Below are 26,834 nucleotides of genomic sequence, written 5' to 3'. Positions count from 1 at the left end.
CTTTCAATAAAACACACACTCGCATTCCATAATTGCGATCAGTGAAATATATGAAAACAATAAAATACAATTTAAAAATGAGAGAAAAAAAATCCAAATCCTTCGACATATTTAAACTTAAAAAAAAGAAAGAAAAAGTAACGCAATAGTTACTTTCCCTGATAACTAGTTAGCCTACTATTATAGTGAAGTAGTGGAGTTACTAACTCAGTTACTTTTTGGGAGAAGTAATTAGTAACTATAACGAATTACTTTTTAAAAGTAACGTTCCCAACACTGGTCAGAAGCAGCTCAGGACTTTCCACTTTCCTGCAGTTGGTTGATTACTTTACCAGTGAAAAGTGTCACCTGCAGCAGCCGAGGCTTCTGTAACCACAAAGTCTTAACGAATCCTGTGTGTCCGCCCTTTAGTGTGATGAAAATGCCACCTTCAGTAACCAGGGTCTGTACCTGAGCCTGCCCTGCTGCAAAGAGGACTTCAACAGCTGCCCCAACCTGCCCGCCAACCTGCCCTTCCAGAGAAGCCCTAAAGAGACCTTCTGGGTCTCCACGATACTTTGCTCCACCAAACTCACACAAAATGGTAATCTAACACCGTATGCTGCTCTCTTCATATATTTTCACCTCCTGCTCAGTTCGATTAAACCCGGTTTGATTTTTCCTTCTCTCTTCAGTCGACCTTTTGGCTCTTCTCAACTGGAAGGCACATCCAGACAGGGTGTTGGACATCCTTGGTCGACTGCGTCAGATCAGCGGAGAGGAGATTGTCAAGGTCACTGTGTTGAGATAATTTATCTGATAATGTGAAAAATGTGAAAATATTTACTCTGAGTGCAGCAGTGTGATGCACTGTAGCAGGTTTCTTCGACTACACACTGCATTAAATATTTAGATTCCCTCTCTTGCAGCATTTAGGCTGAGAAAGCAAAGATATTTTCAGTTTTCTAGGATGAAATTCAAGTGTGACTTTATCATCTTAGCTGATATTATAATATTATGAACACACATTGAGTGATCAGATTAGGTATTGAGCAAATACAGCTTTAAGTTTTTCATATGATTTTGATTTACAGTGCGTTTTCACAAATAATTCAAGTCAAACATCTGTTACTGTGTCCAACAGTGTGTAAGTCACATTAACAGAATTCAAAGAAAGGACTCACTGCCATGTTTTCCGGATGAAGGGGCTACCCTTTGTTTCTATTTTAGTCAACAGCGAGGCCTTTCATGTGACGGTTGTGCTGAGTGTTGTTTCTTTTTTTTTTCTCCCTCACAGTTCTTGCGAGATGTCCTGGATACGCTCTTCTGTCTTTTAGATGACAACACTGATAAATACGGACCGCTGGTTTTCCAGTCACTGGTAGGAAATTTAAAGTGGCACAACTGTACTCGTAAATTAAATTATGCATTGTGACTCGAAGCAGCAGGAAACAAGGGATAACGTCTTTATATACACGTGTGTTCAGGTGTTCATCATCAATCTACTCAGGGATAGCCGCTTCTACCACTTCAGACCCGTCATGGACGCCTACATCCAAAACCACTTTGCCGGGGCTTTGGCTTACAAGTACGACAAACATTTACTCCGTTCTTCTCAGTGAACATGAAAATTACAAAACCGAATGTGATATCGACTCTCACCGTTTCTGCAGAGAGCTGATTCGATGTCTGAAGTGGTACATGGATCGCTCGGCCGAGGTCGTGCGACAGGACCACATCCAGGAAGCCATGAGGGTAAAGTATCAAAGCTCACACACACACACACACAACTTCTCTCTGGTTTAGTTTCAGAGTAGCAGAGTGAATCGAGGATGTCCTGGCTCCTTCTACTGGGATTAATTAGTAAGACGTACAGAAATGGTCGAGCAGAAGGGCTGATAAGGAGTAATGTGACACCGTATGAGGCCACGGGATGCAAATTGCCTGCTGAGAGAAAAGCTTATGAAAGGAAGTTAAGAGAAACCGCAGCAGATATTGACGTATTACAACATTTCTACGTGGTTTCTGAATTTCCTTTGTGATTAGATCACATGGAGAGATATTCTGTAACATTTCCTCCATGTATGGAGTTTCAACCACAAATCCATCCCGGCCGGCGCTTCCTGTTTACAGGGCCGGCCCCTGGCATAAACACTCTATGTGGTTGTTTAGGGCCACAGCCGTCAGGTGGGGCCACATGATCAGAAGGTACTGGGGTTCATTCAAGTCATTTTAACACTGAGGTCGGCGCGCGCGTTTACGCGACGGTCTTGATATGTTTTTGTTTGTATTTCGGTCATTTTACGCAGTATAAACGCGGTTTAACTGCTCCCGTGACCGAGGGACGGCTCCCCTCTTTCAAATACACCCGCCCTCGACAACCTACGTTATTCACAGCCAGGGTTTGAGAGCCAATAACAAATATTTTTGTTTGAAGAGGGAAAAAAAGCTAATTTCTCATTTAAAAAAACTGATGAAGCTTTGAAGTCAATATTCAGCTTCTTTTATCTCACATTTAAGACATTTGGTGAAAATAGAATGGCAGAATGACAACATTTATGCTCAAAAGGCGATTTTACAAAATTTTATTTTAGACTTGTTTTCTACACTTATCTATTACTGTATTCATATCCTATTTCAAGCACCAAAAGAGTTTGTTCTCATGACTGAAGGAGTGTTTTCACAAGGGATTTGAAATTTTTCCGAAAATTTGGCCTAAATTATTTATTTCTACAGTGTTCTAGGACAAATTGGCCTCAGTGTGCTTAGAGCGGAAGATTAGACATAAAACACTTGAGTATTGTTACATCTGTCTATCAAACATGTCTGTATTCAGTTTTAAGAAGTGTATGTGATTTGGTGTTTGCGCTTAGAGTGGGCCACAAACAAAAATCTTGTTTAGGGCCACCAAAATGCTAGGGCCGGCCCTGCCTGTTTATTTTATGTTACGGAGCTGCTTGTACAATACGACGTGTACTGTACCTTAGCTGACTGCATGTGTCCATCTGCGTGCTGCCACAGGCCCTGGAGTACCTGTTCAAGTTCATCGTCCAGTCTCGTATCCTGTACTCGAGAGCCACCTGTGGGATGGAGGAGGAGCAGTTCAGGGCGAGCATCCAGGAGCTCTTCCAGTCCATTCGCTTCGTCCTGAGCCTGGACAGCCGCAGCTCGGAGAACCTGGTGTTCACACAGGTCAGATGGTTCACACCTCACGCCAGAGAAGGGTTCATTGTCTGCTGCTCTGACGCCGCGTGTCACCACGTTATCTTTGTTCATAGATGATTTTATGGTTTTTTTTCATTTATTCGTCATCTAAGTCTGAATTCATGTTTCATTGATTACTTTTTTATTTGTTTCTTGTCTCATTCTCGTTACTTTTTCCACCTTTCATTCTGTGCATTCTGTGATTGATGCTTCAATCCCTCTACCTCTCACCCACCCACCTACCGACCTACCCCCCCATACTGTTACCACATCCTTGGCTTGCTCTTGGACAGTTTAGGGGTGTGACCAGCTGCATGCCTCTCTTTGGTCACGCTCTGGGGCTCTCGTCCATCTCAGTAAGTCACAGCGCCCCCCTGTGTTGGTTCAACAGTGCAATAGAAGCTGTGCCTAGACACCAGGCTGCTCAGACAGGATGATGATATATAGTAACTGTTGAGTAGTGTAGTAGTTGTTTTGTGGCTGAATATGGACAAACTGAGATTATTGATATTCCTACATTAAGATACTAGCCACATTCATAAGGCAAGGCAAGGCAAAGCAAGGCATCTTTATTTATATAGCGCATTTCATACCAAGGTAACTCAATGTGCTTCACATAAAGGCAAAACATTTAAAAAGAACAGCATAAAACAGCATAAAACAAACAATTTTTTAAAAATGAAAAAAAAAAAATTAAACAGAGTTAAAAGCAAGAGCAAAGAAGAATAAAAACGTAGAGAGAGAAAATAGATAACTGTAGTTAGCTAAATTCAGGGCTCGTCTGTCGGCTTATAATGTTTTGAATAGTGTTTATGTATGTAAATGCAGCCTCTTTGAAACTGCTTATATATTCCATATGTACACTACAAAATCCCTCTCTGTTCTCTGTGTTTTCCCCTCAGGCAGCGCTGTTGAACAGTTTCCCTGATATCTTTGATGAGCTGCTGCAGATGTTCACTGTTCAGGAGGTTGCCGAATATGTCAGGGGCACCCTGGGGAGCATGCCCAGCACAGTGGACATCGGCCAGTCTATGGATGTAGTCAAACTGCAATCCATTGCCCGCACAGTTGAGAGCCGCCTTTTCTTCTTCCCCGGTGAGAAAAACCTGAAGTTTTTACAAAATGTTTTCATTCTCTGAAGAAACCAAAACAAACATATATGTGAACCTAATGTTTATCCAGCATTTTTCACTCTCATCCTCACTCTGTTTTCCTTTTTCTCTCTCTTCCCTCAGAGTCTCGCAGTATTTTGCTGCCGGTGGTTCTACACCACATCCATCTTCATCTGCGCCAGCAGAGGGAGCTGCTCATCTGTTCTGGGATCCTTGGCAGCATCTTTTCCATAATCAAGACAAGCTCAATGGTTCAGTATCTTATTCCACATGTTTAACATAGATTAATGAAACATTTGATGACAGAGAAAGCCAGATAGAATGAATAAATACTATATCAAATTCCCAAAACATTATATTGCAGTGATGCCACTGAAGAGTTTCTCTTAGGCAGTGTATTTACATCTCTGTTGTTCATTCTGTGTTTCTCTACTTGTTCTCGGCGCCCTAGGAGTCTTCGGTTCAGGAAGAGGTGGAGATGATGGTGGAGAGCCTTCTGGATGTGCTGCTGCAGACGCTGCTGTCCATCATGAGCAAGTCTCACTCTGTGGAGACGTCCAGAGGACAACGCTGTCCCCAGTGTACTGCAGAGATCACGGTAAGCTTCTACTCAAATGCGCCTCTCTCTCATGTGCAATCAAAACAAGTGGATTCATAGTGAATATTTGATGGTGGACTTTTCTAAATACGCATGTCCATATCTTCCTTTGTGCAGGGGGAGTATGTTTCCTGTCTTCTCTCTCTGCTCCGACAAATGACAGAGCTCCACTTCCACCATCTTCTGAACAACTTCCATAGCAAGGAGGAGCTGAAGGTCGGAAACTCTTTGAGTCACAGACCCAAGCATTACAGGGTTTTTGCTGTGGCCTGTTGAGTACATACCCAGACTCCATAAACATTGTTAATATATTCATGCAGGAGTTCCTCTTGAAGATCTTCTGTGTGTTTCGCAACCTGATGAAGCTGACTATCTTCCCCCGAGACTGGAGTGTTATGAGACTTCTAACTAGTCAGTGAGTCTGCTCCTCCTGCTCTGTTGTTATGCAGTCTTTATCCTAGAGATGGTAAGGGTACACACAGCCAACCATTAGATCAGACTCTCCTCAGATAATCCTGCCCTGAAGGTGACGCTTGTGTTGGCAAAAAAAAAAAAAAAAATCATCTATTTTTGGCTGCTACCTCGTTTTGTAAGCTGACAGTGTAATGTTTGCTTTCTGCAGCATCATCGTAGTGACAACACAGTTTCTGTCCCCGGCGCTGCACAAGAACTTCTCAGAGGCAGATTTTGATTTCAAGGTGTGTGTCCCCAACATCGGAGGGTGTTTGGCACGAAGAAAACCCGCTACACAATAAAAAATATCACAAAATACAGAATGCTTGTAATGCTCGTGTTATTTGTTCAACATAACATTAGCTTTCTGTTGTTGTTTTTGTGTTGCAGGTGTGGAACTCCTTTTTCAGTCTCACTGTACTGTACATCAACCAGCCCAGTCTGCAGCTGGAGGCACTCGGCCCCGCCAAGAGAAAGAAAGTCCTCGACAAGTGAGTAACCACCATACATTCATTCACTGACTGCAGATCAGTTCTTGTTTGAACTGTTTTCACCTGAATATCCATTCTTTTACTTCCAGGCATGGAGACATGAGAGTGATGATGGCGTACGAGCTCTTCAGCATGTGGCAGAAACTAGGTGCTCTATCATATGTACATGAATGAATGAATGAATGGTATAATGACAAATACAAAAAAAGACTAAACAGTCTGTCCTGTTGGTGTTACCTGCCACACAGGTGTGACATAAATAAACAATTTAAGAGTACTCAACTATCTTCGTTTCATTCCCCAAGCCTTTTCAAGAAATATAGAAAATGCAAATATATTCAACTGAAAAAGATGCTTTAGCTTCTCAGCATCATCTAACCGTGCAAATTCATTATTTGGATCTACCTTACTAAACAATTTTTGTCTTGTAGAGTCATAAAAAGGACAGTAGAACACAAAATGACTTTCATTCTCCACCTCTTGGATGTCACATAAGTTACAAATTATATCGTCTTCTGCTGTGCCGACACATCAGCCTGTCTCCATATGAAGACCAAAAATACCGGCTCTCAATTGAGCACACAGGGATCTTTTCTTTTTAGACAAATTATATAATACATAGTTTTCTGGGCCAAATACCTGTTTTATTTCACAGTAAGTATGCACTTTTGGTTTACCCCAGATATCTAATGCCCATCTATCTTTACTTTGTTGAAAAATAATTTCTTTTAATACGTTAATCTCCACTTTCTCTTTGTTATAATAATGGTCTTCATATCCAGCTCTGAGCAAGATGTCATATATTTCCCTATCCCATGCCCCTTTGGTCAGAGTGTCCCACTGTGTACATGTACATGTATAAATATACACATGGACAACATAATATCCATCTAAATCCCCATTACATCCTCCCACACACACACACACACACACACACGTCACACCTGCTTTTAGATCAGTATTAAACTAACGAGATCATTAACTTCTATTCATGTGAAACCTCTCCACAATCCAGGCGACAACAAGCCTCACTTCATCCCAGGAATGATGGGACCCTTCCTGGGAGTCACCCTCGTCCCTCAGACTGAGGTTCGAAATATCATGATCCCGATCTTCCACGACATGATGGACTGGGAGCAGAGAAAAAATGGCAACTTCAAACAGGTCATTATGACATTATCATGTTGCGTAACACACACACACACACACACAGCAATGCATTACAGCAGTTGTTGCCGTGGAAATGGACAGCTTTTTGTCACATCCTGAAACACAGCCCATCTTTTGGCTGAATGTGTTTGCTTATGTGTGTGTGTGTGTGTGTGTGTGTGTGTGTGTGTGTGTGTAGGTGGAAGCGGAGCTGATGGATAAGCTGGACAGCATGGTGTCAGACGGGAAAGGCGATGATAATCACAGAGAGCTCTTCAGCCTTTTGTAAGCATCAAACCTGTGTTTAGAGAGCCTGTGGCGATGCTCAGATTAGAATAATGCTGCTCTTTATAATATTTCACTCTAACAAACTCTCTGCCTCTGTGTTGATTTGCTGTCACACCCCAGGACTCAGCTGTTTGGTCCGTATCCAAGGTGAGGAGCGATGCCTTCACAGCCAAAAAGCCAAAAGACGTTTTGATTAATATCTGTTATGTCTTTTGCTTGTTATGTGGACTAAGAAGAACATCTGACTGTGTTTTTTTTTGTTTTTTTATTAATTATTTCCTCGCAACCACTTTTACAATATTAATTCCGCAACCATTTGGACAATTCATTTTACAAGTGGTATTAGTAGACAGACAATCGTCTTTTGTTTTTTTGTTTTTTTGATTTATATACACGTATAAATAAAAAAATAAATATAAATCAGAAAACCAAAATTTTAGAATATTTAAGAAGAAAACAAAAGAGAAAAAAGAAATCAGCAACAGCAACCATAAAAAATAAAAAACACGCCAAACAAGCGAAGAAGACAAAACAAGACAAAGACTAAACAAAAACAATATATCAAAAATAACAATATCAGTCATGGGTTCCCTCAATCAATTCATCAGCACGTACATATCTTTATCAATCACTTCTGAGTATAACCTATAATCCCGCTCAGTACCAAAAAATAAACAAAGAAAAAAAATAAAAGCTCTTTAAATTATCAATCCATTTGTTCTCCCACTACCTCCATTAATGGTTGCCATCTCTCTGTAAACACTTCCTTCTGTAATCTCAACATATATGTATATGCATCTGACTGTGTTTTCCGTGCAGCCTGCTTGAGAAGATCGAGCAGGAGACCTGGAGAGAGACGGGAATCTCATTTGTCACATCAGTCACAAGACTTGTCGAGCGACTGCTGGATTACAGGTAAACTGAGATCGCACAATACGCACAATAAACATGATCAGTTATGGGATGAACTTGTAAAGCAGTGAGAAAAACTGTCTTCATTATGTTTAGGGACTGCATGAAAGGTGATGAGGTGGAGAACAAGAAAATCAGTGGCTCCGTCAACCTTATGGTGAGACGTTCATGAGCGTGTCTGGATTTTAGAAACAAATGTCTGAATATTTACAAATAACATAAATCTAACAAATCTTTTCTTATTCTTATTCAACCCCAGAACTTCTACAAATCAGAGGTCAACAAGGAGGACATGTACATCCGTTACATCCACAAACTGTGTGACCTGCATCTTCAAGCAGAGGACTTCACAGGTAACAACAGTTCATTTCTTTGTGGTTCATAGTGGAGGCTTAATGCAATGTTCTACTGTATATGCAAGTTTTGAAGTCTGATAAAACCAGGCTTTGAGTGGCAAAGTTTTAAACTTCATTTAGCTGATTAAATGTCTTCTGGAAGTGTTGTCAGACGATATAATTCTCCGTGAAACAGCCTGTCTGGTTTATTTAGCGCAGACTTCAGACTTTTAACACAGAATATCGTGAGGCTCTCAAAAGTCTGGTCAGTTGTCGACACACACACACACACACACACATTGCTCTTTCTTTACTCTTCTTGTACGGCTGCACAGCAAAAACAGCAAACGGCAGCAGATGGATGCAGCTTGGTTGTATCTGAGTGTGAGGACAGTGGCCTCGGTTAATGGCAGTTCAGTTAGCTTTCACACTTTCACATGTTTACAACTCCATCTGCACCATCCTGCGTGGTTTTTTCTTTTTGCTACATGATGCAAAGAAAGGTTTCGTCAGGTAAAATCTGCTCTCTTCAGGACTCTGTGAGCAGGTGCCGACTGTATTAGATCGACATCTCAGTCGTACTCAGGTTTGTTTCGTTGCTCCTGTCAGGGTGGGACAGATTTAATCTTTTGCGTTCTTGTGTATTATTGTTATGGGAGCATAGACCATTAAAGGTGATAGTAGCAGGACCAGTTATCTCTTTTCTTCAGCAAACAGAGCAGCATCATATGAAAACTGGTGAAGCTAAATATCACACAGTGCACAGACGCCCATTAAAGGCTAAATGTCAGGCAGAGGTAGGGAGAGATTATTAAGTGCTTGTAGTTTAACATTTAGACATCAGGCTGTTGCTTGACAGTCTCCACAGTCACCAGTCATCACGCTAGAAAAGACAAACCGTGTCATTTGAAGTGGGGTTGCAGTATGTGTTACTTAAGCCTGGTAATACCACTTTAAATTATGTAAACAGGAAATCAGAGGACGTTGTCACATTATGTAATTGTGTAAATAGATCAAGTGTTCTTCTTGCTTTACGCTCATCTTTGGCAGTAGAGGTTTTATTGTGTGCATGTGACTATAGACAAATACAACTCACTGAATCCAGCCTTATCCCTGATGTACAACAAACAACATGATTATATCGCACACTGTGAATGCACTAGATTCATGTCAGGATTTTATTCATTTTTCTAATCAATTTGTCCTTTTTTCAATTAATAAATTCATTATTAGTCTTTACAATGACACCAACATCTTGCTTGTTTTGTCTGATTGCCCCACAAAATTTAATATTTATGCAAATATCTAATTAGTTATTCAAGAAGCTGAAGGTTCACAGGTGAAAACATTTTATGCTGTTCGATGAATCATTTCCTTTAACCATTTATATTTTTTAATGATATACGTATATAATTTTTCAATACTATTTTCACAATTTTTCATTGGAATAATCTCAACCTTCCTCCTATATGAGCACCCTCTCTTTGACACCACTGAACATATTTAGGTTCTGTATAATAGAAATACGTGCTACTTTGTGACATTTGAATTGATTTGTGACCATTTGATTTGAAGATTAGAGAAACTCTGTAGCAGGGACTGAGAGTAGACGGTATAATTTCATCTGTGCAGGTGCTCTTTCCACCTCTGGCCACTAATACACCAAAACATACTCGCTGTGCTTTGGGCAACTTGTGCTTTGTGCCACTGACTGCGCTTTGTACCACTCAACCATCTGTTCACAGAAACCGGACCCAAAATGTCTGGAAGGTTATCAGTCCATCGCTGTGGCCAGATTGTGCAAAGTGCTTTGCTACATATCAGATAATCACGATGACACGCTTTTCACGGCGTTGACTTTTTCTGACCTCTGCTACAGAGGCGGCTTTCACCCTGCTGTTGTACTGGGAGCTGCTGCAGTGGGAGGACCGGCCCCTGAGGGATTTCCTCCACTACCCCTGTCAGAGCGAGTGGCAGCGCAAGGAGAACCTGAGCCGTAAAATCCTCCACTACTTTAACAAGGGCAAGGCAAGTGAATGTTTTATGGCTTTAGTATCTCCCACTGCTGTTTTCACTGGTTTCAAACCACTGTTTCAAGGAAATGTTAAAAGCTTATCATTTTTGACATCTACGGCGGCCCTGAGAGCTCCAGTTATTGCACTGCATCTGAAGAAAACACATGCAAATACAAACATGTGCTGTAAATTCAGAAAACATCCTCATCAATTTGAAAACATACTGACAAGGGAAGTGTTTCCATGGGACACTAAAAGGTGATGGACCTGGCAGGGAGGCTTTTAATGAGCTTGTATAGTGTTGCTAAGTTAAATCAATGCATCATAGTTTATTAACTCATTGAGTGCCAGCCCTTTTATAAAATGGTCAGTGCCATGTGCCAGCGTTTTGGGGCATTTTGAGTAATATGTCAAGACCCAGAGAGTATTTTGTATTATGACTCTGAAAACACCAAACAGCTCAAAGGAAAGAGGAGACTCTCTATATAACTAGGGAAAAAACCATTTGTTTGTACCTTGTTCCATTCTTGATTTATCTTAAGTTGAATAGAGCCTGGTTGCACCAAAAAGACCGCTTTTTTTCTAGAAAGCTGAGAAAAATGCATTTTTGTGAAAGAGAGTCTCTCAAGGAAAATAGTGATTTATCCGTTTTATTTCATTTCACATGGTTTTTCATTGACCCTATGGACGTCAATGGCACTCAATGAGTTAACTGTTCACATGCTTAATCTGTAAAATCACAGTAAGTTTAGTTTGATAAATCTTGTCAAGTAGATGTAGATGATGCTGTGTTAAATGAAAATATTCAAGTAAAGAACAGCAGCATCTTTCCAGTGATGTTATTAATTATCATATTGTCATTACCTTTGACATGTGCTACATCATGAAAGATGTTTTATATATTTATATATATGTATAACACTGGCTATCATGATATGCGTACTAACAAGTAGCCTTTGTGTTAGTGTTGCTGCTCAGTAAGTAAAGGGTCAGGTGGCTCAAATGTGATTTGCTTCCTCCAGTCACTCCTCCCTGGCTGGTGCTCATCCACAAAATTAAATTAGTTGACTGGTGTCTGTACTTTGAGGAGGACAATGCCCTCTGGCCTTTGGGAGCAGCTGAGGAGGAAATAAAAGTGGCTTCCTTCATTAACTCTTTGTCATCTCTTTGTATTTATGGCCGCCCTCCTTTAAAAAAGAACACACAAAAAAACACAAAGCTAGTCTGTGTGTATGTGGAAACCCTTTTCTGCTACGAAAGTTAAAGCTGATCCAGGACAAAAAGAAAGTCTAAATGCTCTTAAACACAAACCTGCAGGGTTGTGATTTAATGGGAAAAAAATGTGTAAAGAAACTGAATTATGAAAAAAGGAAAAAAAATCTATTGAAACTTCAGTAATATCTGGAAGAAAGAACCTTTTGAAAGGCAGTTTTCACATTGAATCACTTCAGAGAACATTGAAGGACAAACGCTTTAGTTAGGTTTAACACATGAATAGGTGTTGGCTACATCATCTGGAGGTTATTAAATGTTAGAAACCACAGCACAAAGTCCATATCCACGTTTTTATCAGATCAAAGCAGATCATGTGGTTTTCGAATAATCATTTCCATGTAAAACTAAGAAAGTAAACGTACAAGTTGCTTTTAAAATTGCTTTTTTTTTATATTTCACTAACATTATAATAAAACATATAGATGCATGTCAATGCACATACACCCTGGGACAATCTGACACCATATATTCGCCTCTTTGCTGTGGCCACAGATATTGAGGGTGATGTTCCTACTGTTAGTGCTCACCTTTTGGATGCAAATGTGCTTTTTCCTACTTTCACATATTTTATTTGAATGGACTAAGATGATGATCTTAGTTGTTCTTCCTCCAATTAATGCATGTATTAAAATCTATATGCGAACAATCTTAAAATGACAATTTAATGCCAGTTTCCCAGGTTTCCAGACTTTGTCATGTTTATCTCTTGTTTCTAAAGAATAAATAAAGCTGTAACGTTTTCTTTCATTCATCCTTTATCGCATTTGTACCTTGCAGTGCTGGGAATATGGAATCTCTCTCTGCCGGGAGCTGGCTTTCCAGTATGAGACTTTATATGATTATCAGAGCCTCAGCTGGATACGGGTGAGTGAAGTCTTGCATGCCTCCTCTCTCTCTCTCTCTCTCTCTCTCTGCTGTTATTATCAAACAGGCATCCTCTGTGATGCTGGGAGGTGAGATTTCTGGCTCCCTCTGTCATTGTCACCCTCTGTTATGGGGTGTGAAGTGTGCACAACGTCAGACACAAGTGTCCTAATTACCTGCGCACGCCCACGCTCATCAGGAGATGCAGAGGATTCAGTAATGTGTGTGATTAAATCATTATTTGCCCTGACTCTTCTGTGTGTTTATCACTCTGTCGCAGAAAATGGAGGCTGCGTACTATGACAACATCATCGAACAGCAGAGGATTGAACCCGAGTTTTTCCGAATGGGCTTCTATGGCAGGAAGTTTCCTTTCTTCCTCAGGGTGAGGCTTAAATCTCCTTTTGTCTGCACTGACACACTTACGATTATGCTGAAGCTACAGATCTCCTTCATGCCTCAGCAGGAGACGGAGTTGAAATAGACTAAATATGTAACATTAAACCCAAATCCACTCCTGGCAGCGTGGTGCCGCAGACTTTAATTACCTGTATCTTATATATGTGGCGTTGAGCTGGGGAACAAATGTAGCATATTCATCTTTCTAGTTTCTAAGTGCTACACTGGGATGTGCTGGCATAAAGATCAGCCGAGCTACTGCTGTCTCTCTGCCAGCCATCCTGGCATCGTCATGAATATGTATCACGAATCTCATCTCAGTGTAACAGAACTTTATCTGTAAAATTTAACTACAGAGATCCATCAGCCTCCACATTAATATTTACCTACGGCTCCCGAGACCTGAGGGGAAACGCTCTATCATCTTCAAATATAAAGAAATGTGTCCACTACGCTGTCGCAGTACGTCAAGAACGAGCCTAAATGTGAAACTCAATAAAGCAGCGGGAGCTTTGTCATGTTCTTCAGCAGGGGTGCACAGAAAACAAAAACATTATGCAGCTGGGAATCCAGTCGCAGACACTAAAGCTAAAACATTTACAACACTTCTGCTAATATCAAACCAGCAAATGTGACTTGTTACGATGATAAAGAAAAAACCCACAGCAGAGGAGTGAGAGAATGATCTGCTTTCACACATGCATCACTAAAGCAGCTTTCCTCCACCTCTGTTTCTAACACACACACGTTCATCTCACAGATTATATCACTGTAACATGCTTTTCTAAGGTTTTTGGACTCTGTAGCATTAAAAGCGTTAAACTCACCCTAAATGCAGCTGCTAGATATTTAACTGGAAGCAACAGCTTTGAACAGACACAACACCATATCTGTATTTTCTCCACTGGCTTCGTGTTTTCGTCCAGGTCAGACTACAAACTGCTACAGTATTTGTTATCCACGGAGCCCTCCAGATATTAGCACCGTCCTATTTGGCAGAACTCCTCAGACCTTTTACGCTCTCAGTGCTCTGCAGTTTAACAAGCAAATGTGGGCAACAGCTTGAGAAAACTAAGTTACAGAAACACAGTGTAAAGAAACAGAAAACACGATCAATGACAGGTCATCCACACAACAACAGAAGCTTATAGGAGATTCTTAAAAGGGATAAACACCTACACATCTCTGTTGCCATGATTTATGTTCACGATAATCATACATTTTGTGAATCTGAGTCAAGTCAGTGGTGCTGGAAAGTCATATTCAAAATTCTGATGGCATGATTGAGATATTATTTTAGTTATTTGCCTTAAACCAAATATTTTCTCCCTGTACTCTGCTGCTAGACTTTACTTTTCCCACCCTCAGAGGCAAACACCATTGAGACTGAAAACAGTCATCACCAGCATGAGCCACTCCAAGTTGTCAGCTGCCAGTTTAGCGTGTCAGTGTCAGCCATGTGTACATCCACCTGTTATCTTCCCCTCTCCGCAGAATAAGGAGTTTGTCTGTCGTGGTTATGACTACGAACGGCTCGAGGACTTCCAACAAAGGATGCTGGGGGAGTTCCCACAAGCCATTGCCATGCAGCATCCGAACCAACCCGACGACACCATCCTGCAGAGTGACGCCCAGTGTATCCTTCTAGTTTTACTCTGGCTATAATTTGTTTTAATCGTATTTGTTATAGATAAATATAAAAGTTTAAAGGGACAACGAGGAGTTTTGGAAAAGCGAAGCGTTTCCACACTACATTTATGAGCCTCCACGCACACCGTGAAATTCTTTGACCGGCGCAAGACAGACTCATGTTTTCATTCATCAAGAATTAAAGTCAGAGGTTCAAAGACGATCACATACCGTCGTAGTTCCGACCATAAACGGCGATTCGGCTGCGTTATTCTCATGACTCGCTGCGAAACCGAAAGTAAGGAAACGCTGGTCGGCTCGACCAGCATTTCCACCACCACTAATAATAACAAAATAACAATAGAGACAGAACGATATATTTATCGAAAATGGGCCCATTAACAAGTGTGGGTAGTGGAGATTCATCCACATTAACATGAGACTTTTTTATAACCAAATAGAATCTCCTCGTTGTCCCTTTAATTGTTTTTTTCTGTCTATCTTAATTAGACAGCTGATTGGAAAGGATTTTGTCTGAACAATAGTCCAGACATAAGATGGATAACTTGATTTTTGATATAATTAATTGCTTTTTAATTGATTAATCAACTAATGGTCACAGGCATTGCAGTAAACTTTATGTATTAGAGATTATGAGGGATCACATAAGACCTCGGAGCATAATGTGGGACTCTCAAGTGTTTCCCCTGAGTGTCCCTCCTGCTCTTCCTCCCCTGTGAGCAGTCGTGTCTTTCTGTCAGCTCCTTGACACTCGGTCTCTAGATCTGCAGATCTATGCGGTGACTCCAGTATCAGACATCTCTGATGTGCCTCAGCTGGAGCGTGTGCCCGAGAGGATCAAGAGCTTCTACCGCATAAACAATGTCAGCCGTTTCCACTATGACAGGCCTTTCCACAAGGGGCCAAAGGACCGCGAGAACGAGTTCAGGGTACTGTGAGCCAGCGGTGCCACTCTCAGTCTCGTCTCTGCCTCACAGCTGAATTCAGACGTAGATAACTCGTAGAAGACACAAAATAGATGTAACTGCAGATGATTCATGCAGTGATTTTTTTTTCTAGATTAATCCGGCCTCTCAGGTGATGTAAGTGCATGTAACTCCCCCTGGTGGCCATAGAGGAGGAACTAAAGCGTCTCAGCAGAAACGCCTGTAAAATCTTAAGTACATGTCCATAACTTTGAACACTAGGGACTAAAAACTCTCTTAGACAATATTTATTAACATTTAAACACACACACAAATGCTTTACCAGGCCTGTGTGGGTGTGGTTTGATCAGATCTGTTTGACAATTGCCAGATAACAAACAACCCACAATCTGTCATCATATTTCGATGAGGTTTATTGTCATGCTAGAATCAGGTAAACATCAATATAATGTAATGTCAATCATGTACGCCACCATGATTTTGAACACATTGTTAAATCCTCTGTAGCGAGGGAGTCGCTAAAAGTTGTGTTGGGAAAAAAAAACGTGATTGTGATACCAGAGATTCATTCAAGACTAATGTATATATATAGTGTATAGCAGTGTATGTGCAGGTGTATTAGTCATAAACACTGCAAAATGATGATCTAAGAAAACTGTGTTAATTTAGTCAAAGCTTGTTTTGTGTGACCCAGCGACTGACTTTGTGATTGAAAAACTTTGACTTAAATGATGTAAGTTGTCAGAATTATTGATGATTCATCTTCTATTGATAAACAAACTGATCTAGTGACTGACTGACCCACCCCTGGTGCTGAATAATCAAACAACAGCAGGACTTGGACCGGACGAAGATACAGTAGTTTCCTCTGACACACTAGCCTGAATTTGAGTTTGTACTTTTTACTCTTCACTGACCTGACCTACATGCTGCACTAAAACACTGTTGTGGAGGGAATTCCTATTGCAGCCTGGTTATTTATCTCTTATTACAGTACACAAGACAATAATGCCAGATGTTTTTTGGCAGTTAGACTGCATACTGTAACATCTGTTCTCTTGACATTTAACAGAGTCTGTGGATCGAGAGGACGACCCTGATCCTCTCCCGTCCTCTCCCCGGGATCTCCCGCTGGGCGGAGGTGGAGAGGAGAGAAGTGGTGAGGAGCTGAACCATTATTTCTGTCTCTCTATCTTATACCGCACATAGTTTCCTCTCAGGGAACGCTAGAGGGTGAATGAGTGTGTTTGTTTCCAGGTGGAGGTGAGCCCTCTGGAGAACGCTATTTATGTGGTGGAGAACAAGACCCAGGAGTTGCGGACTCTGATCAGCCAGTACCAACACAGGCAGCATCATGGCAACATCAACCCGCTCAGCATGTGCCTCAACGGGGTCATAGATGCTGCTGTGAACGGAGGCATCGCCAGATATCAGGAGGTAATGTTGTCGGGAGAGAGGGAGGGAAGGAGGGAGGGACGGGTGCAGACATGATGAGTGGTGGTGAATCTGTGTTGTGGGAGATGTTCATCCTCATCCTCTTCTACACCAGGCCTTCTTTGACAAGGATTACATCAGCAGTCACCCAGAGGACACAGAGAGGATCACACATCTGAAGGATCTGATGCAGGAGCAGGTCAGACTGAGCTTTGAAGTTCATCATATGGAAATTGCCAGTTTAAAGCAGAAGTAAGCGATCCGGTCGTTTTGGCTAATGCTGCGTTCCAGGCAGGCTTTTGAAACCGTAAATTACAGCTTCAAGTCACGACTTACGACTTTGTAGCGTTCCAGGCAACCCACTCGTGTTTTTCCGACCTGTTTTACCTGTGAAAGTCACTATAACGGCCACTCGTAACTTCTGACCCGTGAACTCGTACCAGATCGAACTGGTACGAGTTCACAGGTCGGAAAAACACGAGTTACGAGTTGCCTTGAACGCACCATAACGTCTTGTCAGCCGATGGAGTTAGCAGCCCCCGCCCTCGTCATGGATCTATTGGTCCTCGTCCCTACGTCGCCACATTCAGGCGCATCCCTTGGCTGCACACACAGCCCTTCATGCCGTTCTCTCTCCTCATTGGATAAAAACTGTAGGATATGAGAAAAGTTTTCTCCTCGGCTCAGAGCAGAGCAGAGTGACTGACAGACCCGTGTTTCGGTCCAAACACTCTATGTAAGTGATTGCTGTCGGAAGATATAACTATTTAAGACTTATATTAACACAAAAATATCGCTTACTTCTGCTTTAACTCATTTTATTATTATTATTATTATTATTATTATTATTATTATTATTATTATTATTATTATTATTATTATTATTATTATTATAACCTTTATTTAAACAGGTTTGTCCCATCAAGATCCAATATCTCTTTTGCAAGAGAGACCTGGTCAAGAATGGAAGCACATAAAGTTTCAACATATAGTCACATTAATCATAGACAAAAAAAACAAAAACAGAATACAAATAACAATTGAATTTACAAGATTAGTCAAAAAAAATAATGTGATGTGATGAGGGAGTGAACATCTTTGTCAGTGCTTCGTTCTTCTGGTTTCTTGTAACAGGTGCACATCCTTGGAGTGGGGCTGGCTGTTCACGAGAAGCTGGTGCATCCGGAGATGCGCCCCCTGCACAAAAAGCTTGTGGACCAGTTCCACATGATGAGGACAGGTTTACACCATGTGAGTTGTTCCACCTGTGGCTCAGCTTTTCATGCTTCTGTTCATGAGTCATACTCATTTTTTTTTAACTTTCTGACGTGGATGTGAACGGTTCCTTATTTGCAGACACATCGCAATATGTGATAGTGTTTGGTGCTGTGATGCGTTCTAGTGTATGCAAGGTTACACTGTGTTTATGTGCATGTGTGAGCAGTCTAATTATTCAGAGCAGTATATGGTTGGGTCCCAGCAGGGTGTGCAAAGCGTGGATCGATTCGGCCCTGCAGGCTGCCCAGGGGTCAACTCTCAAAGAGGCATCCTCTCCTCCCACAGCCACATGAGCCCTGAGAGTGTGCGCCTCATACACAGACACAGGTCAGTCACGCACACAGACACACAAACACACAAACGCACGTCTGTAATTACAGCCCAAACCTTACAGTAATTTGCAGATCTAAATTTAATCGTTGATGTTCCCATGTGAAAGTAAGTCCTTTATCTGAAGCTGTTCCTGCATGCGTATCCCAGCATGCACACACATTTGATGACACAATAGATTATATCAAGCACAGGAATAAAGTTTACCATTCAGAGTCGCAGCCCTGATGACACACGACTACAGGCTTATAACACGGTTGTATTTCATATCCAAAAACCTTAGTTATAGCAGTTTTCCCACAATGCAAAGAATAATGTTAACGTGAAGTGCAACCTGACCTTCTCTTGAACCAAACCACTCACTGTAAACTGTGATATTCAGTAGCTGTGCAGCTTCTACAGGCAAATTCACGGATGCTCAGAAATATATATATATATTTTTACAATGTCCAACATTGTCTGTGTCCTACAGCCCTCTGAACCTTCAGGGGTCCATCCGTCACTCGTCCTCCTCCCTGTCCTCACACACGTCCAGTGAGGCAGGAAATCTGGTCATAATGACAGACGGCCTGATGGGAGAGCACCCCGAGGAGGCAATGCACATGCAGGTAAGATCTTTAAGTGAAAACACACACTAGTCTGGATAACACCATGAAGTGTAACTTTATAGAATTGCTGCTATTTAGCTGTAAATTATAGGAATAGATAAATAAACTACTAGAATATTTGCTTGTAATTTGGTATTTACAAGGAAGATTGAGTATTATAATGTGTGCAAAGGGAGGTGAAGTGCTACATGGGGGTCAGGCACATATAGGAGCCATCCCCTGCAGCTGTAACATAACAGAAATAGTCCATAATAATGGTAGTTCCTATAGTTGTGAAACACCACTTGCTATATTCAAGTTTTTAAGAAAGAATAGTGATATTATGTTGCAGGAAAGTGGGAAGAAGTCCATACTGTGTATAGTGCAATATGTGTTGGCTATTTGTGGAAATTATAAAGAGATTTTCAAGGAAATTAGCTGGAAAATATAGTACCTGTAAAATAAAACGTTCCCCTGCTTCTTCAGTGCTGCTGCTGTGATGCACATAAACTTTTATCATTAGTTTCCTGTCTGCTAGATAAACTGTAAGAGATAGACAGAGGGCTTTTCTTTTCCAGATCAGTGCTTTAATGGTTTTAGTTATATTTACAATGTGTTGTGTTTTGCAGCCGAGCCCCTCCTCCTCCAGCCTGAGCTCAATCCGCTCCAACTCTTCTCAGATTATTAACTCTGCTCCCTCGAGTGCCAGAGGTAAGTAACGCAGCTGCAGAAAGCCACACTGGAGATGGAAACAGACTGAAATCATCATTACCCTGACCAGCCTCCATATTTCTCTGTGTATATTTCCGTCTTGACCAACCGCCGGGGACGGAGGTTGTTATAAAGTGGAAATACTAAATTCTCCACTCCTCCTCTGTGACCAGGCTCTCCATCTTTGCCTGATAAGGCCAAACACAACAGGGAAGTGATGATACTGTTGCCATCTCATCGTGAGAGGGCCAACAACTCCATGTACTACAACGTGGCAGAGAATGGACAGGTGGGACAGAACTGGGAACAGCTGAACATGTCATTTTGATTAAAAACCAAACTGATACGGATTCATCACTGTACATTTTTTCCTCAAAATTCATTTTTTTTTTAGAACAACCACATGCAGCGTGCCTTACTTCAGCAAGTTAGCCCCTGTAAGCCGTGTGCTGATCCTCACATGAATCTGCCAGAGAAAGGTAACACGCAAGGACAGATTCAAATGTACAGTGTGATCAACATGATGTGTTATCACGGCGTGTGGTGACACATCTTTGTTTTCTCCCTCCAGTCTTTCCCAATGCTCCCAGCAGCTGGAGTCTGGATGGAGAGAACAGGGAGCAGGTGTCCTACATGCCAGCTTCTACTGGAGGCGTGATCATGCCCCCTGTCCCACCCAGGTCCTTCCCACCAGGTACTTTCTCTTTTCACTTCACCATCAACTTTTTAATTAGCGTTGCGAGTTCACATTTAAAGGGATAGTAGCATTTTTTTTAAAAGTGGGGTTGTATGATCTCCAAATAGCCCCTAAGTACTTTAATTGCAGTAGAAGACTCTCTGCACTCCTCCCGTTAGCAACGCCAGCCCATAATAGCCCTGCCCAGAGATTTACAACATACATTGTTGTGAATGGACCCAAAGAAACGGCCTATTTTCGCGGCCTAAAAGAGGTTTTACCTGAAAAAAAATACACAGTTCCATTGTTCACTATAATATAATTTTTTCCAGCCCTTCAAAGTGCAGGAAAACGCAGTTTTTATTTGGACCGAACCAACTCACGTATCCCTCCGCCCAGGGTTAGCGCCCGCCGATCAGCAGTTAGTTAGGTCCAAATAAAAACTGTGTTTTTCCTGCACTTTGAGGGGCTGGAAAAAATTATATTATAGCGAACAATGGAACTGTGTATTTTTTTTCAGGTAAAACCTCTTTTAGGCCCCGAAAATAGGCCGTTTCTTTGGGTCCATTCACAACACTGTATGTTGTAAATCTCTGGGCAGGGCTATTATGGGCTGGCGTTGCTAACGGGAGGAGTGCAGAGAGTCTTCTACTGCAATTAAAGTACTTAGGGGATATTTGTAGATCATACAACCCCACTTTAAAAAAAATGCTACTATCCCTTAAATGTGTTTCACTTTGGCCCGAGCCTCAGTGATGCAATCCAGACTAAAACGATTTCCCCTTTGTAAAGCCGGAAAGCTACGTCCCTGAAAATGTGACTTTGTTTCTGTTTGAACTTACTGTGTGGGGAGAAAAAAAGGGAAAAAACATTGTATAAAATGTGAATATAGATATATATATATTGTACATTGTACAATAAAAAGTTGATCACAAAAAAAGAAAAGCCGGAAAGCTGTTTTTATGACGCCTCCTCCTTTGATTTCTATCTGCAGGACACTTCCTGATGCACTGTGACGCGTTTCACCACCAGAACAACGAACCTCCCCCCGCCCTGCCTGTCCGCTCTCTCCGAAAGGTACATCCATCACAGAAACACAAACACCTCAGTAGCACCTCTTTGTTTTTCATATATTTTACATATTTGTTGCTTAGTCAGTTTTGTGCGTGAAGTAGTAGTAGAGCACGTCATTGTGAACTCTTAAGAGTCGTGTGCTATTGGTTGATGCCTGTACTGTGTTTGTGTTCAGTTGGTTGTAGAGATGTCACGATTACTTGTTTTCACAATTAATCGCGGTATTAAACGCCACAATTTATTAATCTTAAAGGTTCCTAAATACCGTCACTTTCCAAAAAAGATTATGTCAGAACCATATCGGCAGATCTGCGCCAAAATAAATAAATGCACAGATACTGTAACCTAACATTGAACTGGTATAGGAATTTAAATGTTAGCGTGTCATTTGTAAAAAAAAATAAACTTAAACATTTGGTATAGATGACAATTAATGACTTGAATATTTCAAACACTTCCCCTGGGGGATTAATAATTGGTCCTATATTAATAAATACTTGAAACATTTTGTGTAAATAATTAGTAATGTAATTATATTTTGCCTATATTTGATTTTATAGTGTTGTGAAATTAATTAATGCAAAAATAATCATGATAATTGTAATACCGTGATTATTTCTCTGACAATAATCGTACCAAGAAAATCTATAATGGTGACATCCCTAGTTGGTTGAAGTGGATGCTGCAGGCTGATTCAGTCCATTGTTGCAAGGCAAACTGTGGCTCTGTCTGTTTTTCTTTTCAGTTTTCTCTCTCTCTTCTTTATTTGCATTTTCATAAATACATAATAAAGATATAACACTGCAGTGCTTTGGACAGCACGTTCAGAATATTTCCTGACGTCACAAAATTAGTCACTTCTCACACGATGCCTTCACTTACAGTCAATTTATTAATTATACGCCACTTCAATGCAAATGACTCATTGCATAATGCCTATAATAATTACAAAGCCATTTAGTGACTCTAAGTAGCTGGCTGCCTCTCTTCTTCTGTCATGTGAGACTTGCATTTGCAATATTTCTGTCGACATGTGAAGGCAGCACGAACCAGTTCAGAAATTCAGGTTGTTATGACAACACTGCACTCTGTGTCCTTGACTGGAGGTCAAGAGAAACAAACCCATGATGCCAACAACGGTCTCTCTCACAATTCACAATTCAATTAGCTTTATTGGCATGAACAGAAACCCATTGTTGCCAAAGCACTGCACAAACCACTCACAAATACATTTCAATATAACATATATACAGTACATATGCACATCTCAATATTCAATAACAAATAAGCACCACAATAGAATCCAGTACAATCAGGTACAAACAATGGTGCAAGTCAGGATGTTAAAGAGTCCCTCAGGTTGTGGCAAGCAGACACACACCTGGCTGCCAGAGGAGCTGCTGTCCCTTCTCCTAACAGGACTGACATTTTCTCCTCAGGTGTTAGTAGGTGGAATCTTTTGATTCTCTTACTTATTTCTTTAAACCAGCACTAAGTAACTTTTCAACCTTCATAAAATATTTTCATAACTTTTGTGATGATACATCGACTTACAACAAGTTGAATGACACCTCTGTCGTGGTCTGAGGGGGTCTGTATCTCTTTCTCTGGCACTAAGCAGCTTTGAGGAGCATGGTAGGAACCCTGCTCTCACTTTACTTTCACTTTCACTTTTGCGAGTCACAACAAGGAGGGAACAGGCAAAACGGCACTTAGTTTTGATGTCTTCTGTTAATTTTAATGCAGGATATTTACAGGGCTTCACGCTAGTGTTCATGGGAAATGGAGTCTTCCTTCAGGCAAAACACTACCGCTTTGGTCCACAGGCGCCGCCAAACTCAACCAAAACTGAAAGTTCTTTAGTACTGCTTTAAAGTGAGAGTCTCTTTCTCTCTCTCTCTCTCCTTCTCTTTCTCCAGTCTCCTCTCCACCCGATCCCCGGCTCCCCCACCAGTCCTCAGTCGGCGTTGGGGGGCAGTAACTCCACGCTGTCCGGCAGCGCCAGCAGCGGCGTTTCCTCCCTGAGTGAGAGCAACTACGGCGGTCAGTACCCGGACCCCGGCCCGATCAGGAACGACGCCTTGGAGCCTCTTCCCAGCCACCTGTGGTCCCCCCCCGACGAGTACCTGGCCTCCTCCCCCTACATGCACCTCCACTACGGCGGCCCCCCGGAGATCGACTCCGTGGACCCGGTTCGCCCGTTCCACTACCGCAGCCCCGCCTCGCACCCGCACACCCACCCGCACCCTCACGCCCACGCCCACCCGGGGCTGGACGGCCATCATTCCCACGGGGGGCCGCCGGCGCCGCCTCACCACCACGGCGCCCCCGCCCACGGCCCTCACCACATCCCGTACCGCCGGCCCCAGCCCCCCGCCGTGCCGCCCAAGCCCTACCTGAGGGAGGGCTGCATCCCGGAGGAGGAGCTGACGCCTCAGCCCATCCCGCTGCCTCGCAGGATCTTCCACTCCCCCCACGGCCACAGGGAGGACCAGGGGAAACACGCCTGGGAGCAGTGCATCAGCGAGGAGCACGAGGAGGCGCAGTGATGAGGAGGCGTTACGGGTTACGTTTCAGTTAGAGCTTTCTTCTCCTTGTTGTTTTTTTCCCTTCGTGTGCACTGAGTTAAAGGAGCGGTGATGGAAAGAGTCTGACGTGAAGCGGCAGAGTGCGCTCCGCTGACCCTTCTCGCTCCGTGTTTTTAATTTCAGCGCACATGAAGGGAAGAAACGAGCGACTGAACCTCGACGAATCCACGGTATGAGGCACAACTGCCGTCACTGCTCTGCGTGGCCTCTTAGATATTATTAGAAGAAAATTATCTGTTGGGACAGATCAACTTTGTTCAGAAATTGATATTTGATTGTACACGACTGTACAACTCGTCTGTGAGCATGTTTTTTCATTTGAGAATAATAAGACAACAGTTTTGTGAAATATGACGACCATGGTCATAACCAACATGATCCCAGGTGCAGTATAAGCTCTGACCTCCCTTAATTTTGCTTTCATGTCATTTTCACAACACGGGGCAACTACAGAAGGTTATTACTCACAGAGAAGCCACTTCTCTGCTTTAAAGGCTTCATATATATGAATTTCTTATTTTGATAAATTTGCTACATTATAGTGTTTTCAAAGGCTTATGTCCATTGTGTTTTTCAAAACACTGTTAAGTGCTCCTTAATAGTGAATCATATCAAATGGCGCACTGTAATACGTGTTGCTGACGGGCTGTCATAACTCGTAGGTCTCTAAGGTTGGACTTGCAGCTCTCCTCTTGGACCGGCATCTCAAGGGACATGAACTTCAGTCAAAGACAGACTGATGATTCCCCATCCGCACCGTGCGTATGGAAACCTACGTGAATGTATTCAGACGAGATGTTCTACTTGTATTGCACAAGCTGCAATCCAGTTTTATTATTTGTTTATTTTATTTTATTTTATTTTTTTGTTCAAGTGCTTTAAGTTCAGTCCATGTTGAAGAAGTCTCTATTTGTCTCTTCTGTGTGACAAAGATATCTTGAGAGCGGTGAGAGCGTTGAGTGGACCGAGGGGAAGCTGAGGACAATGACAGGCAGCACCCACACCTGTCACATTTCATGTTCATGGTGAATGAAGAACGAAGGACTTATCCACTTCACACCTCAACCACCTGCTGGACACTGAAAACCAACACCAGTACCATTCCTTCTCTCTCTCTCTCTCTCCCTCTCTCTTTCTTTTTCTCCCCTCCATCCTTCTCCTTCTCTGTATGGTTGTCAGACCATGTTAAGCAGTGAGGGCTGAGCCTGGACAGCTGCAGTGACTCTGGCGTCACGCCTGATGCTGATGACACTGAAGCCCGCCCGCTGAGTGGCCAGTTGAGGAACCCACTCAGACAGCGTTGGAATTGCCTACCTGCCTTAAGTGCACTCAAATGCAGTTTGACCCCCTTCATCCAGACTGTGAGAAACTCATTTATCGATGGCCGCTCTCCTTTTCATTCTGTTCACTATACACTTCCTGGAGGAAAACAAAAAAAAAAAGAGATATCTACCTACAGTAGTGATGTTTTTGTATGGTTTCGTCCCGCTTTGGTTTCAAATTGTTGTTTGGTTTGTAGCGCTAATATTTCTTATTCTGCCTGCGGCTCTTTCTCGATCACCTTCTGCTGTGTGAAAACTGATGATGTGTTCCAGAGAGGGGAGGTTTACTTTGAACACCGCTGTTTATTGCGACGTAGTGGGGTTGGAAGGATATAGCTAATATTTTAACAATTAACTTGTTTTCCTGGTTGTTTTTTTGCAGGTGGATGCTTTGTGTTACTGTACATCAAGTTGTCAGCTGACTAGACAACATCTATTTTTGTATGTGAGATCATCAGTTGTGTGAACATATTTCAGAAACCGTACCAAGTCAGAAGGTACTGCATAGGCTGCTGTACTTTGTATGGAGATGATCCTGAGGTTAGATATATACAGTATGTGAGTATCTCTTGTGAGCTTGATGGCACTGAGGAAACTGGTGACTGAAGTGATACTCAAAATATAGGTACAATAGAATTTTTCAATGTAAATTCTGTTATTGTACATACAGCAGTATTGTGAAATATTTTTGAGAATTATTGCAGACGCCCCAAAAAAGGTTTATCGTTGTTTTGTGTATATACATGTACTCCAGAGATCAATGTAATTGATAAATATCTATAATCAGTGTTTGAAAAAGGACAAATCCATTAGACTGTGGCTGTCTCCACCGTTCTTGACTTTGAGTCTTCTCATATAAATACTTTATACACTTTTCAATGTGCTTTCCTGTACATATGGTGTTAGCATGATCGAACAGTGTTTGGTTGTAAAAGTGGTTTTCCTACTCCCATAACTGCTGTGGTATGGAATTCATTAACGATGCCAAACATTAAAGACAATCTTTTATCAGCTCTAACTCCCTCCATCCTTACATTTAACTGTGCTGTGATTTGATTTGACAAGGCCGAGTGTGGACACGCAGACCGGCAGCAGAGGGCGCTGTCTGAGAGTGGAAATACATCACTGTGACACTGAGGTGGTGAGAATGCAAAGTTATGGTAATTTTCCCTATGTTTTTTTTT

At 41.9% G+C, this 26,834-nt stretch overlaps 1 protein-coding gene across 4 annotated transcripts in view; it reads left to right on the top strand.

Moving 5' to 3' along the window:
- The window catches only part of LOC146984825 (dedicator of cytokinesis protein 3-like), a 60,157-nt gene extending 33,489 nt beyond the window's left edge, over positions 1-26,668 (top strand). The window contains exons 18-54 of one of the 4 annotated variants that reach the window (XM_085782280.1): positions 412-583; positions 675-772; positions 1,277-1,360; positions 1,467-1,567; positions 1,653-1,734; positions 3,001-3,171; positions 4,086-4,278; positions 4,419-4,546; positions 4,747-4,893; positions 5,011-5,109; positions 5,214-5,308; positions 5,516-5,591; positions 5,737-5,837; positions 5,927-5,985; positions 6,853-7,001; positions 7,186-7,271; positions 7,395-7,421; positions 8,094-8,189; positions 8,283-8,343; positions 8,446-8,539; positions 10,401-10,549; positions 12,589-12,675; positions 12,956-13,060; positions 14,569-14,710; positions 15,487-15,653; positions 16,723-16,809; positions 16,908-17,087; positions 17,200-17,283; positions 18,219-18,335; positions 18,568-18,689; positions 19,165-19,300; positions 19,909-19,990; positions 20,164-20,279; positions 20,385-20,469; positions 20,562-20,684; positions 21,661-21,743; positions 23,660-26,668. In XM_085782280.1, the coding sequence (XP_085638406.1) occupies positions 412-583; positions 675-772; positions 1,277-1,360; positions 1,467-1,567; positions 1,653-1,734; positions 3,001-3,171; positions 4,086-4,278; positions 4,419-4,546; positions 4,747-4,893; positions 5,011-5,109; positions 5,214-5,308; positions 5,516-5,591; positions 5,737-5,837; positions 5,927-5,985; positions 6,853-7,001; positions 7,186-7,271; positions 7,395-7,421; positions 8,094-8,189; positions 8,283-8,343; positions 8,446-8,539; positions 10,401-10,549; positions 12,589-12,675; positions 12,956-13,060; positions 14,569-14,710; positions 15,487-15,653; positions 16,723-16,809; positions 16,908-17,087; positions 17,200-17,283; positions 18,219-18,335; positions 18,568-18,689; positions 19,165-19,300; positions 19,909-19,990; positions 20,164-20,279; positions 20,385-20,469; positions 20,562-20,684; positions 21,661-21,743; positions 23,660-24,289 (4,614 nt within the window). In that variant the 3' untranslated portion in view covers positions 24,290-26,668. Of the gene's footprint in view, positions 1-411; positions 584-674; positions 773-1,276; positions 1,361-1,466; positions 1,568-1,652; positions 1,735-3,000; positions 3,172-4,085; positions 4,279-4,418; positions 4,547-4,746; positions 4,894-5,010; positions 5,110-5,213; positions 5,309-5,515; positions 5,592-5,736; positions 5,838-5,926; positions 5,986-6,852; positions 7,002-7,185; positions 7,272-7,394; positions 7,422-8,093; positions 8,190-8,282; positions 8,344-8,445; positions 8,540-10,400; positions 10,550-12,588; positions 12,676-12,955; positions 13,061-14,568; positions 14,711-15,486; positions 15,654-16,722; positions 16,810-16,907; positions 17,088-17,199; positions 17,284-18,218; positions 18,336-18,546; positions 18,690-19,164; positions 19,301-19,908; positions 19,991-20,163; positions 20,280-20,384; positions 20,470-20,561; positions 20,685-21,660; positions 21,744-23,659 lie in introns of all 4 variants that reach the window. The other 3 variants (XM_085782278.1, XM_085782279.1, XM_085782281.1) reach the window with 3 other exon arrangements.
- The last annotated feature ends 166 nt before the right edge of the window (positions 26,669-26,834 follow it).

The sequence above is a fragment of the Trachurus japonicus genome, chromosome 7 (assembly GCF_045865225.1).
Source record: "Trachurus japonicus isolate A0001 chromosome 7, Traja_1.0".
In the NCBI taxonomy this organism is placed as follows: domain Eukaryota; kingdom Metazoa; phylum Chordata; class Actinopteri; order Carangiformes; family Carangidae; genus Trachurus; species Trachurus japonicus.
Note: the sequence above shows the minus strand (reverse complement) of the source record. Positions and strands in the feature narration are given on the sequence as shown.